We start from the raw sequence: 16,103 nt of genomic DNA, 5'->3' as shown, positions 1-16,103 counted from the left end.
GACTTTGATGCAAGGTTGGCCAAGTATAGCCTTGGCGTGGTGGAGCCTGAGGGGGGGAAGGATCCTGGGGGCTGGGTGGGCTTGGGCTGTGAGTGAGGTGTTGACCGCAGGAAGACATCACCCCCTCCCCCCACACACTTATGGGGGTGCCGTGTCTGATCTGCCCCTTCCAGCCCTGGGTAACCCGAAGATTAACCTTGGCATGGCGATCTCAGGCAGCCCTCTGCTCAACAGCATCCTCCTGCTCGGAGTTTTTAAATCTCTGATGTGGCCTCTTCACCCTGTACTGCTCTGCCTGAGAGCTGAAGAGCAGTCAAGACAGTCCAGTGAAGAATTCATGCAGAAATGCTTTCCCTTTCCTAACATCTGCTCCCTCAGAGAAATGCCTTTAAAACACCAGCTGTTACAAATGTCAGCAGCTTCCTAGGAAGCTTCAAGTTTCAAATCGCCTGACAGCCTTTGAAATGCTAAACATCCATTCAATTTCACAGAGCAATACCTCACTAGCCTGTGATTCTCTGTCTCATGGTTCAGACATTGCTGCTTGGTGAATTGTTTATTTATCTTTCCCTTCACACTTGAATGCATCTCAAGTACCCTGCTTTGATGTGAACCACAATGTTTATAAACACACTTGCTATTATTGACAGCTCCTCACCACCTCAAAGGCAGCTAAGTGCTTTCTGCTGTGAAAAAAGAGGAAGGGATACCACTTGGCTCCGATGACCTGGGAGGCACCCCAGGTGCCATGGCGAGGTCACTTACGAGATTTAATGGCCTCGTCGCGTCACTGAATCAGGCACGATGATGCCGTTCGATCATGCCCATTGTTTTTAGCTTTAATAAGACTGGGAGGAGCCAGTGACTAAAGCAGTCAGGTGTTGAATTTCAGTTCCATTAAAGACTTGACTCTGGACAGAGCAGAAGTTTCTCTCGAAGTAGTTTTGTTAAAAAATATTTGCCTGTGAATAGAACAGCAGTTTCTGAAAAGGTTGGCTGGTTAAACAGTAGTTTGACACATGCAAGAATCTGCAAGCTGGTTCCTGAAGGATCTCTCTCTCAAAGTGGCTTATCCAAGTATTTCTGGGTTGGTTAACTATATTTAAAAGTAGATTTTGAACTGGGATGGGTTTTGCTTGCGTAGAGATAAAAGATAGAAGTTAGGAGTTAGTGTTTCATTGTTATTGTTAAACATTGTTCAATGGGTAATTGTAAGCTATTTTCTTGTATGATGTTAAAGTTATTTTACCTCTGTTAGTAATAAAATTTGTTCTAAGAGACCATATTCCTGTTTGTGGTGGAATCACTCCTGGAGTGAAGTATCCTTTCCTCACAGTCTTACAAATTAAACAAAATATTGGAGGTTTCTGTCCGGTATCCTAGCAACTGATGGGGTCTTGTTCGGGATCATAATACACACAAACAGATATCCATATGAAAAGGGCAGGCCTTTAGCATTGTAGCCTGTTCTGATATTCAATGAAACCATTGCTGATCTGTCAGTGACCTCCAGGCATCTCAGTTCTTTTCTGTGAAATAGAACATTTAAGACTGAGCCTGAGCATACGGGTGATACGTACTAGGTGCTGGATTGGCCTTCTGGTTGGTGATGGCGTAGACTTTATGTGGGTCCGAAGACTCCTTTGAATTGTCATCAATCAAAGTAAAGGAATCGTTACTGTTGAGGGCGCATCGGAAGTTAGTTTTCCATTTTCGAGGACCTTCAGTGAATTTCCCACTCACAATGGCCCAAGCCTGAAAAAAGAAAAGGGACAATTCTTACCAATCAGCAACGGTGGAGAATACTAGTGTGGAGACAGAGCGACGTTCCCTCCATATTGCCCCTCTGATGCAGTACGGCGTTCCCTCTGTACTGCCCAACTGACACATTATGGCACACCCTTCGTACCGCCGTCCAACACAGTACGATGATCCCTCCATATAGTCCCTCTGGCGCAGTGCGGCGTTACCTCCATACTGCTCCTCTGACACAGTACAGTCCTCCCTCCGTACCGCCCCTCTGACACAGTACGGTGCTCCCTCCGTACCGCCCCTCCGACAGAGTACGGTGCTCCCTCTGTACCGCCCCTCCGACACAGTACGGTGCTCCCTCCGTACCGCCCCTCTGGCACAGTACGGTGCTCCCTCTGTACCGCCCCTCTGGCACAGTACGGTGCTCCCTCCGTACCGCCCCGCCGACACAGTACGGTCCTCCCTCTGTACCGCCCCTCCGACACAGTACGGTGCTCCCTCCGTACCGCCCCTCTGGCACAGTACGGTGCTCCCTCCGTACCGCCCCTCCGACACAGTACGGTGCTCCCTCCGTACCGCCCCTCTGGCACAGTACGGTGCTCCCTCCGTACCGCCCCTCTGACACAGTACGGTGCTCCCTCCGTACCGCCCCTCCGACACAGTACGGTGCTCCCTCCGTACCGCCCCTCTGACACAGTACGGTCCTCCCTCTGTACCGCCCCTCCGACACAGTACGGTGCTCCCTCCGTACCGCCCCTCTGGCACAGTACGGTGCTCCCTCCGTACCGCCCCTCTGACACAGTACAGTCCTCCCTCCATACCGCCCCGCCGACACAGTACGGTCCTCCCTCTGTACCGCCCCTCTGGCACAGTACGGTGCTCCCTCCGTACCGCCCCTCCGACACAGTACGGTGCTCCCTCCGTACCACCCCTCTGACACAGTACGGTGCTCCCTCCGTACCGCCCCTCTGGCACAGTACGGTGCTCCCTCCGTACCGCCCCTCTGACACAGTACGGTGCTCCCTCCGTACCGCCCCTCGGACACAGTACGGTGCTCCCTCCGTACCGCCCCTCTGACACAGTACGGTCCTCCCTCCGTACCGCCCCTCGGACACAGTACGGTGCTCCCTCCGTACCGCCCCTCGGACACAGTACGGTGCTCCCTCCGTACCGCCCCTCGGACACAGTACGGTGCTCCCTCCGTACCGCCCCTCGGACACAGTACGGTGCTCCCTCTGTACCGCCCCTCTGACACAGTACGGTGCTCCCTCCGTACCGCCCCTCTGACACAGTACGGTGCTCCCTCCGTACCGCCCCTCCGACACAGTACGGTGCTCCCTCCGTACCGCCCCTCCGACACAGTACGGTGCTCCCTCCGTACCGCCCCTTCGACACAGTACGGTCCTCCCTCTGTACCGCCCCTCTGACACAGTACGGTGCTCCCTCCGTACCGCCCCTCTGACACAGTACGGTGCTCCCTCCGTACCGCCCCTCTGACACAGTACAGTCCTCCCTCTGTACCGCCCCTCTGACACAGTACGGTGCTCCCTCCGTACCGCCCCTCCGACACAGTACGGTCCTCCCTCCGTACCGCCCCTCTGGTACAGTACGGTGCTCCCTCCGTACCGCCCCTCCGACACAGTACGGTCCTCCCTCCGTACCGCCCCTCTGGTACAGTACGGTCCTCCCTCTGTACCGCCCCTCTGACACAGTACGGTGCTCCCTCCGTACCGCCCCTCTGACACAGTACGGTGCTCCCTCCGTACCGCCCCTCTGACACAGTACAGTCCTCCCTCTGTACCGCCCCTCTGACACAGTACGGTGCTCCCTCCGTACCGCCCCTCCGACACAGTACGGTCCTCCCTCCGTACCGCCCCTCTGGTACAGTACGGTGCTCCCTCCGTACCGCCCCGCCGACACAGTACGGTGCTCCCTCCGTACCGCCCCTCCGACACAGTACGGTGCTCCCTCCGTACCGCCCCTCTGACACAGTACGGTGCTCCCTCCGTACCGCCCCTCTGGCACAGTACGGTGCTCCCTCCGTACCGCCCCTCTGGCACAGTACGGTGCTCCCTCCGTACCGCCCCTCTGACACAGTACGGTGCTCCCTCCGTACCGCCCCTCTGGCACAGTACGGTGCTCCCTCCGTACCGCCCCTCTGGCACAGTACGGTGCTCCCTCCGTACCGCCCCTCTGACACAGTACGGTGCTCCCTCCGTACCGCCCCTCTGACACAGTACGGTGCTCCCTCCGTACCGCCCCTCGGACACAGTACGGTGCTCCCTCCGTACCGCCCCTCTGACACAGTACGGTGCTCCCTCCGTACCGCCCCTCCGACACAGTACGGTGCTCCCTCCGTACCGCCCCTCTGACACAGTACGGTGCTCCCTCCGTACCGCCCCTCTGGCACAGTACGGTGCTCCCTCCGTATCGCCCCTCCGACACAGTACGGTGCTCCCTCCGTACCGCCCCTCCGACACAGTACGGTGCTCCCTCCGTACCGCCCCGCCGACACAGTACGGTCCTCCCTCCGTACCGCCCCTCTGGCACAGTACGGTGCTCCCTCTGTACCGCCCCTCTGACACAGTACGGTGCTCCCTCCGTACCGCCCCTCTGACACAGTACAGTCCTCCCTCTGTACCGCCCCGCCGACACAGTACGGTCCTCCCTCCGTACCGCCCCTCTGGTACAGTACGGTGCTCCCTCCGTACCGCCCCTCTGACACAGTACGGTGCTCCCTCCGTACCGCCCCTCTGACACAGTACGGTGCTCCCTCCGTACCGCCCCTCTGACACAGTACGGTGCTCCCTCCGTACCGCCCCTCGGACACAGTACGGTGCTCCCTCCGTACCGCCCCTCCGACACAGTACGGTGCTCCCTCCGTACCGCCCCTCTGACACAGTACGGTGCTCCCTCCGTACCGCCCCTCTGGCACAGTACGGTGCTCCCTCCGTACCGCCCCTCTGGCACAGTACGGTGCTCCCTCCGTATCGCCCCTCCGACACAGTACGGTGCTCCCTCCGTACCGCCCCGCCGACACAGTACGGTCCTCCCTCCGTACCGCCCCTCTGGCACAGTACGGTGCTCCCTCTGTACCGCCCCTCGGACACAGTACAGTCCTCCCTCTGTACCGCCCCTCTGGCACAGTACGGTGCTCCCTCCGTACCGCCCCTCTGACACAGTACGGTGCTCCCTCCGTACCGCCCCTCTGACACAGTACGGTGCTCCCTCCGTACCGCCCCTCTGACACAGTACAGTCCTCCCTCCATACCGCCCCGCCGACACAGTACGGTGCTCCCTCCGTACCGCCCCTCGGACACAGTACAGTCCTCCCTCCGTACCGCCCCTCTGACACAGTACAGTCCTCCCTCCGTACTATGTCGAACGGGCGGTACGGACGGAGGACTGTACTGTGTCGAACGGGCGGTACGGACGGAGGACTGTACTGTGTCGGAGGGGCGGTACGGAGGGAGGACTGTACTGTGTCGGAGGGGCGGTATGGAGGGAGGACTGTACTGTGTCGGAGGGGCGGTACGGAGGGAGGACTGTACTGTGTCGAAGGGGCGGTACGGAGGGAGGACTGTACTGTGTCGGAGGGGCGGTACGGAGGGAGGACTGTACTGTGTCGGAGGGGCGGTACGGAGGGAGGACTGTACTGTGTCGGAGGGGCGGTATGGAGGGAGGACTGTACTGTGTCGGAGGGGCGGTACGGAGGGAGGACTGTACTGTGTCGAAGGGGCGGTACGGAGGGAGGACTGTACTGTCATGATATTCAGATAAACATCATGGTGCAAACACACATACACACTGATGGACAGATCACACTGATGGACAGATCAATGGACTAATCAACACACACGCAACATCACAGTCAATCACAAGCAAGGGCACACGCACTATAAAACGGGGAACACGACAGTTCCCGCTCATTCCAGCAGGAGACAGCTCAGGGCACAGAGCTCACAGCGTGCCACTCAGACATATACCATGTGCTGAGTGCCTCTCCAAGATAGTGTTAGGGCTGGGTCCACAGGTTAAAGGGTAATGAACGAATCACAGTAACAAGTTTACAGATGTTGTTATTGATTGTTTGCACCATCTGCAACCGTGTTGGTTCGTTGGGTGTAGCAGAGCACCCAACACGACATAGTACCAGGATTGGAACCCAGCAACGGTGAGACCTACCTACATATCTTCAGGAATCCGCCATCCTGTGCCATGGACACCATCAGCCCACCGCAGCCACTCCAAATCACTGGAAACCTCGGCATTAACTGGAAGTTGTTTAAACAGCGCTTCCAGTTCTTCTTAGAAGCCACAGAAAGGGAGACTGCTTCAGACACCAGGAAAATTGCCCTCCTCCTCTCCACGGCAGGGCAACACGCCATCCACATCTACAACTCCCTGGTGTTCGCGGAAGGTGAGGACAAGACGAAGTACAAGACGGTCCTTATTAAACTCGAGCAACACTTCAGCGTCGAGGTAAAATGAGAGCTTCAAGAGGTACCTCTTCCAGCAGCGCCTGCAGGGTAAGGATGAGCCTTTTCAATCTTTCCTAACACACCTCTGTATCTTCGCGCAGTCCTGCGGTTACGAGGCCACCTCCGATTCCATGATTCGGGAGCAGATAGTTTTGGGGGTCACCTCGGGCACCCTACGCCAGCAGCTCCTCAAAATTAAAAGCCTCACCCTAGCCACCGCCATCGAAGCCTGCGTCCTCCATGAAAACGCGACCAGCCGCTACTCCCAATTCCAGGCGGCCGAATCGGCACGGCAGGGGTCCTACGCGGCCAAATCGGCAAGGCAGGGGGTCCTACGAGGCCGAGCGGGTCCAGGCGATTGAATTCCTCCCGACCTGCGGCCCGGACGAGGGCGGCCTTTTTGCGCGCTTTCCGCGGCCTCCCGCGCTAGTACGCGGCAAAAAAGACGTCGGCGCAGAGGGACGTGACGCCCAAGCGCGCTCCACGCAGGACCGAACTGCACATGCGCAATGGCACAACGAACGCCATGACGTGCGGCAACTATGGATCCGCACATTTAAAGCGGCAATGTCCAGCAAAGAACCGACAATGCCTCCGCTGTGGCAAGATGGGCCACTACGCTGCCTGCTACCGAGCAGCTCAACCTGCCAGTGCTCCCCAATTCCGCCAGCCTCGCAGGGACGTGCGGACCATTCAGCCTCCATACACCGATTCATACCCTGACGATATACAGACCGGTGATACAGACGACCGGGAAGCCTTCCGTGTTGTGGTCATTGACAGGAACCGGATGTCCCCAAGCAGGACCCATTAGCCGATGCCAGTGAACAGTGTCAATCCGGGTGATGAATGGTGTGCCACCCTAACGGTCAACCCGAATTCGTCGCCCACCTACTAGGCTGGACTTATGAGCCTGTTTGAACATTGGACTCACTAAAGTGTTATGCCACAATGTTAATATGTTTCTCTTTTTGTCGTTACAGGAGTTCGTTTTGATGCTTGATGTTTACACTTGTTTTATTTATGGTACAACCTCGTTGCTATGTTGCACCTGACACCTTCCTAGGTATATAGTTTAGCCTCATGTACATGTTGTAGATATTGCACACACACATTCAGCTGTGCTCAGTACACATCTATATTTATTAACACATAGGCACATAGTTTGTGCCTGTCATGATATTCAGATAAACATCATTGTGCAAACACACATACACACTGATGGACAGAGCAATGGACCAATCAACACACACGCAACATCACAGCCAATCACAAGCAAGGGCACACGCACTATAAAATGGGAAACACCACAGTTCCCGCTCATTCCAGCAGGAGACAGCTCAGGGCACAGAGCTCACAGCAAGCCACTCAGACATTCACCATGTGCTGAATGCCTCTCCAAGATAGTGTTAGGGCTGGGTCCACAGGTTAAAGGGTAAAGAACGAACCACAGTAACAAGTTTACAGATGTTGTTATTGATAGGAATAAAACAGAGTTGTACCATCTGCAACCGTGTTGGTTCGTCTGTGTAGCAGAGCTCCCAACACGACACATACCACCCCTCCGACACAGTACGGTGCTCTGTCCGTATCGCCCCTCCGACACCATACTGTGCTCCCTCCGTATCGCCGCTCCGACACAGTGCAGTGCTCCCTCTGCATCGCCCCTCCGGCATTATACGGTGCCCCCTCCGTATCGACCCTTTGACACAGTACAGTCCTCCCTCCGTACCACCCCGCTGACACAGTACGGTGCTCCCTCCGTATCGCCGCTCCGGCATTATACGGTGCTCCCTCCGTATTGCCCCTCCGACACAGTACAGTGCTCCCTCCGTTCCGCCCCTCCGACACAGTACGGTGCTCCCTCCGTATCGCCGCTCCGGCATTATACGGTGCTCCCTCCGTTCCGCCCCTCCGACACAGTACGGTGCTCCCTCCGTATTGCCCCTCCGACACAGTATGGTGCTCCCTCCGTATCGACCCTTCGACACAGTACAGTGCTCCCTCCGTCCTGCTCCGCTGACACAGTACGGTGCTCCCTCCGTATTGCCCCTCCGACACAGTAGTGCTCTCTCTGTATCGCCCCTCCGACACAGTACGGTGCTCCCCCGTACTGCCCCTCCGACACAGTACGGTGCTCCCTCCGTACTGCCCCTCCGACACAGTACGGTGCACCCTCCGTATCACCCCTCCGACACAGTACGGTGCTCTGTCCGTATCGCCCCGACACAGTGCGGTGCGGTGCTCTGTCCATATCGCCCCTCCGACACAGTACAGTGCTCCCTCCGTTCCGCCCCTCCGACACAGTACAGTGCTCCCTCCGTTCCGCCCCTCCGACACAGTACGGTGCTCCCTCCGTACTGCCCCTCCGTCACAGTACGGTGCTCCCTCCGTACTGTCCCTCCGTCACAGTACGGTGCTCCCTCCGTATCGACCCTTCGACACAGTATGGTGCTCCCTCCGTCCCGCCCCGCTGACACAGTACGGTGCTCCCTCCGTACTGCCCCTCCGTCACAGTACGGTGCTCCCTCCATATTGCCCCTCCGACACAGTACAGTGCTCCCTCCGTTCCGCCCCTCCGACACAGTACGGTGCTCCCTCCGTACTGCCCCTCCGACACAGTACGGTGCTCCCTCCGTATCGCCCCTCCGACACAGTACGGTGCTCCCTCCGTATCGCCCCACCGACACAGTGCGGTGCTCTGTCCGTATCGCCCCTCCGACACAGTAGTGCTCCCTCCGTTCCGCCCCTCCGACACAGTACGGTGCTCCCTCCGTTCCGCCCCTTCGACACATAACGGTGCTCCCTCTGTACCGCCCCTCCGACACAGTATGGTATTCCCTCTGTACCACCCCACTGACACAGTACTGTGCTCCCTCCGTACCGCCCCTCCGACACAGCACGGTGCTCCCTCTGTATCGCCCCTCCGACACAGCACGGTGCTCCCTCTGTATCGCCCCTCCGACACAGTATGGTATTCCCTCTGTACCACCCCACTGACACAGTACTGTGCTCCCTCCGTACCGCCCCTCCGACACAGTACGGTGCTCCCTCTGTACCGCCATTCCGACACAGTACGGTGCTCCCTCTGTACCGCCATTCCGACACAGTACTGTGCTCCCTCTGTACCACCCCTCCGACACAGTACGGTGCTCCCTCTGTACCGCCATTCCGACACAGTATTGTGCTCCCTCTGTATCGCCCCTCCGACACAGTACGGTGCTCTGTCCGTATCGCCCCTCCGACACAGTGCGGTGCTCTGTCCATACCGCTCCTCCGACACAGTACGGTGCTCCCTCTGTATCGCCCCTCCGACACAGTACGGTGCTCTGTCCGTATCGCCCCTCCGACACAGTGCGGTGCTCTGTCCATACCGCCCCTCCGACACAGTACGGCACTACCTCCGTATCGCCCCTCCGACACAGTATGGTATTCCATCTCTAACGCCCCACTGATAGAGGGCAGTGCTCCCTCCCTACTGCCTTTCCGACACAGTGTGGCGCTCCTTCCATACCGCCCCTAAATTGCCATTGGCTTATCTCCATTGGCTGTGCCAGGGGTTTAGGCGAGCTGGCAAGCAGCAATCTGAATGTTTCACTCACCTCACAAGCTGCTAACTAACCACAGGGCAGCAAAGTGACACCACCAGATTAACAACATGCTTAGACAGCGATAGGTCTAGACAGGCTGCTCTTTAACATTTCGATGACAACTGTTTGGATAAAATTAACTGACGAATCTTACTTAGAAACTGCATATGTATGCATGGGAGGAACTCTAACTGAGACACAAACCAAACTTTTTACGGAACCTTGCTAACAGATGCCAGACTGCTGACTATGGAAGGTCAATTTGTACAAATTCGGAGCGTGGCAGCTTCTTGAGCTGATAAATCAGTCTTTACTAACTCACAAAACAAAGGAAATTTCAATCATGTTCATTTTCAAAAGTCCTCTTGCTTTGATGGTCAGCGCCCGGTCGTGGGCCTGGTGGTTCATCACTACCTGACAAGACGCAGGTCCTTCGCTAACAACTCGCTGAGTGGTCCAGAGGAAGGTTCTCAGTAATCCTCCTGTCTGAACTCTCAGCTCAATGGATTGCGGCACTGCCACCACCCACCGTCTGCTCCAGTGAGCAGACCCCAGAGGGCATCCCTTCAACCTGCCTGCAGGCAGGCATCATGTATGTGCCAGGGCAGAAAGCGATGTAATGTTTTATTTGAAGCACTGTACAGCAAGGCAACATTTACAAGCTGTGCTGTGCAGTGCGGTCCGCTCATTCAATACAGTTCACAGAATATTCCCCACTGAGGTTTGCCGGTTTGTCAGACTTTAGTGCCGACACTAATCCACTGATTTTCCATGTTTCACACTAGTATTAAAGTAACAATCATTGAGAATGACAGGCTTCCATCGAAGTTAGAATTTAATTAAAGACACTTTAATTACACTCCTTAAAATCAAAAAATTCAAACACAAAACCCAAACAATTTGAATAGGAATCCCACAAGATTAGACTCAATGTATGAAAGACTAGCGTTTATATAGCATCCACCACGACAATAAGACATCTCAGAGGGCTTTACAGCCATTGAAGCATTTTTGAAGTTAGTAATAAAGCTGCAGGAAACCAGGACTTTGCCAGTTTGTGCACAGACAGCAGTGAGATTAATTATCAGGTAATCTATCTGGAAGTGGTTAGCATTGCTGTCTGTCAGCGCCAGTCACCCGGGTTTCCGGCCTTGGGTGACTGTCTGTGTGGAGTGTGCATGTTTTCCCCGTGTTTGTGGGTTTCCTCCAGATGCTCCAGTAACCAACCGCAATCCAAAGACCCGCAGGTTAGGTGGATTGGCCATGCCAAATTGCCCCTTGGTGTAGAAGGATATGTAGGTTAGGTAGGGTCACTGGGATTGGGCAGGGGAGTAGGCCGAGGTGGGGTGTTCTTTCAGAGGGTCGGTGCAGACCCGATGGGCTAAATGGCTTCCTTCCGCACTGTAGGGATTCTATGGCTCTGGTTTTAAGCTGTTGGATGCAAACATTGGCCAGGGCACTTTGGCATAATCTCCCGCTCTTCTTCAACTTAATGTCACAGTATATTTATATCCACTAATGGGTGCCTCACTTTAACATTTCATCAGAAGACAATCCCTATTCAGAGAACAATGCTCCCTCAGTACCGACCCGCCGCCAGCGCGGCGTTCTCCCGGTGCCGATGGCGCGTCGTTCTCCCGGTGCCAGCGGCGCGGCGTTCTCCCGGTGCCGACGGCGCGGCGCTCTCCCGGTGCCGACGGCGCTCTCCCGGTGCCGACGCGCGGCGTTCTCCCGGTGCCCGCGGCGCTCTCCCGGTGCCGGCGGCGTTCTCCCGGTGCCGACGGCGCGGCGCTCTCCCGGTGCCGACGGCGCGCCGATCTCCCGGTGCCGGCGGCGCGGCGATCTCCCGGTGCCGGCGGCGCGGCGTTCTCCCGGTGCCGGAGGCGCGGCGCTCTCCCGGTGCCGACGGCGCGGCGTTCTCCCGGTGCCGGCGGCGCTCTCCCGGTGCCGGCGGCGCGGCGCTCTCCCGGTGCCGGCGGCGCGGCGCTCTCCCGGTGCCGGCGGCGCTCTCCCGGTGCCAACGGCGCGGCGTCTCCCGGTGCCGACGGCGCGGCGCTCTCCCGGTGCCCGGTGCCGACGGTGCGGCGCTCTCCCGGTGCCGACGGCGCGGCGCTCTCCCGGTGCCGACGGCGCGGCGCTCTCCCGGTGCCGACGGCGTGGCGTCTCCCGGTGCCGACGGCGCGGCGCTCTCCCGGTGCCGACGGCGCGGCGCTCTCCCGGTGCCGGCGGCGCGGCGCTCTCCGGGTGCCGACGGCGGTCTCCCGGTGCCGACAGCGCGGCACTCTCCGGGTGCCGACGGCGCTCTCCCGGTGCCGACGGCGCGGCGCTCTCCGGGTGCCGACGGCGCTCTCCCGGTGCCGGCGGCGCGGCGCTCTCGCGGTGCCGGCGGCGTGGCGCTCTCCCGGTGCCAACAGCGCGGCGCTCTCCCGGTGCCGGCGGCGCTCTCCCGGTGCCGACGGCGCTCTCCCGGTGCCGACGGCGCTCTCCCGGTGCCGACGGCGCGGCGCTCTCCGGGTGCCGACGGCGCTCTCCCGGTGCCGACGGCGCGGCGCTCTCCCGGTGCCGACGGCGCGGCGCTCTCCCGGTGCCGACGGCGTGGCGCTCTCCCGGTGCCGACGGCGCGGCGCTCTCCCGGTGCCGACGGCGCGGCGCTCTCCCGGTGCCGGCGGCGCGGCGCTCTCCGGGTGCCGACGGCGCTCTCCCGGTGCCGACGGCGCGGCGCTCTCCGGGTGCCGACGGCGCTCTCCCGGTGCCGGCGGCGCGGCGCTCTCCCGGTGCCGGCGGCGCGGCGCTCTCCCGGTGCCGGCGGCGCGGCGCTCTCGCGGTGCCGGCGGCGTGGCGCTCTCCCGGTGCCAACAGCGCGGCGCTCTCCCGGTGCCGGCGGCGCTCTCCCGGTGCCGGCGGCGCTCTCCCGGTGCCGGCGGCGCTCTCCCGGTGCCGACGGCGCGGCGCTCTCCGGGTGCCGACGGCGCTCTCCCGGTGCCGACGGCGCGGCGCTCTCCGGGTGCCGGCGGCGCTCTCCCGGTGCCGGCGGCGCGGCGCTCTCCCGGTGCCGGCGGCGCGGCGCTCTCATGGTGCCGGCGGCGCGGCGCTCTCCCGGTGCCAACAGCGCGGCGCTCTCCCGGTGCCGGCGGCGCGGCGCTCTCCCGGTGCCGACGGCGGTCTCCCGGTGCCGACGGCGCGGCACTCTCCGGGTGCCGACGGCGCTCTCCCGGTGCCGACGGCGCGGCGCTCTCCGGGTGCCGACGGCGCTCTCCCGGTGCCGGCGGCGCGGCGCTCTCCCGGTGCCGGCGGCGCGGCGCTCTCTCCCGGTGCCGGCGGCGCTCTCACGGTGCCGGCGGCGCGGCGCTCTCCCGGTGCCGGCGGCACTCTCCCGGTGCCGACGGCGCTCTCCCGGTGCCGACGGCACGGCGCTCTCCCGGTGCCGACGGCGCGGCGCTCTCCCGGTGCCGACGGCGCGGCGCTCTCCCGGTGCCGACGGCGCGGCGCTCTCCCGGTGCCGACGGCGCTCTCCCGGTGCCGACGGCGCGGCGCTCTCCCGGTGCCGACAGCGCGGCGCTCTCCCGGTGCCGATGGCGCGGTGCCGACGGCGCTCTCCTGGTGCCGGCGTCGCGGCGCTCTCCCGGTGCCGGCGTCGCGGCGCTCTCCCGGTGCCGGCGTCGCGGCGCTCTCCCGGTGCCGGCGGCGTGGCGCTCTCCCGGTGCCGGCGGCGCTCTCCCGGTGCCGGCGGCGCGGCGCTCTCCCGGTGCCGGTGGCGCTCTCCCGGTGCCGGCGGCGCAGCACACCCACAGAGCTGACCAAGGGAAAGCACAGTTCTCCCTCAGTACAAACCCTTGGACAGTTCAGAACTCCCTCAGTACTGACCCTCTGACAGTGCAGCGCTCCCTCAGTACTGACCATCTTACAGTGCAGCACTCCCTCAGTACTGTCCCTCTGACAGTGCAGCGCTCCCTCAGTACTGTCCCTCTGACAGTGCAGCGCTCCCTCAGTACTGATCGTCTGACAGTGCAGCGCTCCCTCCGTACTGACCCTCTGACAGTTCAGAACTCCCTCAGTACTGTCCCTCTGACAGTGCAGCACTCACTCAATACTAACCCTCTGACAGTGCAGCACACCCTCAGTACTGTCCCTCTGACAGTGCAGCACTCACTCAATACTGACCCCCTGACAGTGCAGCACTCCCTCGGTACTGCTCCACTCTGACAGTGCAGCCATCCCTCAGTACTGACCCTCTGACAGTGCAGCACTCCCTCAGTACTGCCCCACTCTGACAGTGCAGCACTCCCTCAGTACTGACCCTTAAACAGTGCAGCACTCCCTCAATGCTAACCCTCTGACAGTGCAGCATTCCCTCAGTACTAACCCTTTGACAGTGCAGCGCTCCCTCAATACTGACCCCCTGACAGTGCAGCACTCCCTCGGTACAGACAGTGCAGCACTCCCTCAATGCTAACCCTCTGACAGTGCAGCACTCCCTCAGTACTGCCCCACTCTGACAGTGCAGCACTCCCTCAGTACTGCCCCTCTGACAGTGCAGCACTCCCACAGTACTGACCCTCTGACAGTGCAGCACTCCCTCAGTAGACCCTCTGACAGTGCAGCACTCCCTCAGTACTGCCCCTCTGACAGTGCGGCACTCCCTCAGTACTGACCCTCTGACAATGCAGCACTCCCTCAGTAGACCCTCTGACAGTGCAGCACTCCCTCAGTACTGCCCCTCTGACAGTGCGGCACTCCCTCAGTACTGACCCTCTCACAGTGCAGCACTCCCTCAGCACTGACCCTCTGACAGTACAGTGCTCCCTCAGTACTGTCCCTCTGACAGTGCAGCACTCCCTCAGTACTGTCCCTCTGACAGTGCAGCACTCCCTCAATACTGACCCTCTGACAGTGCGGCACTCCCTCAGTACTGACTCTCTGACAGTGCGGCACTCCCTCAGTACTGACCCTCTGACAGTGCAGCACTCCCTCAGTACTGACCCTCTGACAGTGCAGCGTTCCCTCAGTACTGACCCTCTGACAGTGCAGCACTCCCTCAGTGCTGTCCCTCTGACAGTGCAGCACTCCCTCAGTACTGACCCTCTGACAGTGCAGCGTTCCCTCAGTACTGACCCTCTGACAGTGCAGCACTCCCTCAGTACTGACCCTCTGACAGTGCAGCACTCCCTCATTTCAGCCGGGGATCTGAGACACATATTATCAGCAGTCGGGGAAAGTAAAGACACTTTTCCCAAGCCCGGGAAGCCCTGTCGTTCATACCTTGAAGATGCTGTAATCAACCTCACACAGGTCCTGCCTCCCGGCGTGTTTCCAGGGAATTCGTAATCTCGCCTTGTTGAGGTCCAGCCAACACAGCCCGTGGTAACAGCCGCCGTTGACCTGCTGGATCAGCCAGGGTCTGAACTGTGGTTTCTGGTTGTTCATCCTGCGAACAACAAAGTGATGAGGACAAGAGAGGGGCAGGTTAATGTTTCACAGCCAGCGGAGCAGTGAATTTTATAATGGGACGAAGGTGCAAGGCATCAGTAAAGGCACCCCCATCCCCCCCCCCGGGCCAATGCACGGTACAATGAGTCACCTCTGCTTGCCCATTGCAGTCTCTGCAAACTGCAGCACGACAGTACACCTGCCTTCAATTCGAAAGCAGCCTTAGGCTGCAGCCTGTTATATAGTGTGGGCTGGACTGGAGCAGTTACATCACAGGCTAACACAAGCACCAGACGTCTGCAAAACCCCCGAGAGGAGACGGTTCACCCTTCCCGCTTTGTGGTTTAATCAGCTCACCACACATCTAACAGCTTCGGATCAAATACTCCGGGGGGCGGCAATGCTTACTTTCCAAATATGGCAGTCCACTTTCCTTTCTCAGAAATCACGTGGACTCGACTCCAGTTTGGAGATGGTTTTATTTTTTTAAGTTTCACTTTCTACCGCCGCTCTGCGTTTATTCAAACAGAAATTGGAGCGTGTGGAATTGTTCTGGAGGCAGCAAACGGCACAGCCGTCCAGTTTAACAGGCGTCCTACCAGTCCCCCAAACCCTCCCATCACCATTCCAGTCCCCCAAACCCTCCCATCACCATTCCAATCCCCAAACCCTCCCATCACCATTCCAGCCCTAAACCCTCCCATCACCATTCCAGCCCTAAACCCTCCCATCACCATTCCAGTCCCCCAAACCCTCCCATCACCATTCCAGTCCCCAAACCCTCCCATCACCATTCCAATCCCCAAACCCTCCCATCACCATTCCAGTCCCCCAAACCCTCCCATCACCATTC

General features: G+C 59.6%; 1 protein-coding gene across 2 annotated transcripts in view; it reads right to left on the bottom strand.

The window, feature by feature from the left end:
- Positions 1-15,676, bottom strand: part of irf7 (interferon regulatory factor 7) — a 51,070-nt gene extending 35,394 nt beyond the window's left edge. The window contains exons 1-3 of one of the 2 annotated variants that reach the window (XM_072466129.1): positions 15,608-15,676; positions 15,083-15,248; positions 1,581-1,755 (exon numbers count right to left, since the gene is read on the bottom strand). In XM_072466129.1, coding sequence (XP_072322230.1) covers positions 1,581-1,755; positions 15,083-15,247 — 340 coding nt within the window. In that variant the 5' untranslated portion in view covers position 15,248; positions 15,608-15,676. Of the gene's footprint in view, positions 1-1,580; positions 1,756-15,082; positions 15,249-15,401; positions 15,562-15,607 lie in introns of those variants that run through there. The other variant, XM_072466128.1, reaches the window with a different exon arrangement.
- Between the last annotated feature and the right edge of the window lie 427 nt (positions 15,677-16,103).

Source organism: Scyliorhinus torazame, chromosome 10 (assembly GCF_047496885.1).
Source record: "Scyliorhinus torazame isolate Kashiwa2021f chromosome 10, sScyTor2.1, whole genome shotgun sequence".
NCBI classification, from domain to species: Eukaryota; Metazoa; Chordata; class Chondrichthyes; order Carcharhiniformes; family Scyliorhinidae; genus Scyliorhinus; species Scyliorhinus torazame.
Note: the sequence above shows the minus strand (reverse complement) of the source record. Positions and strands in the feature narration are given on the sequence as shown.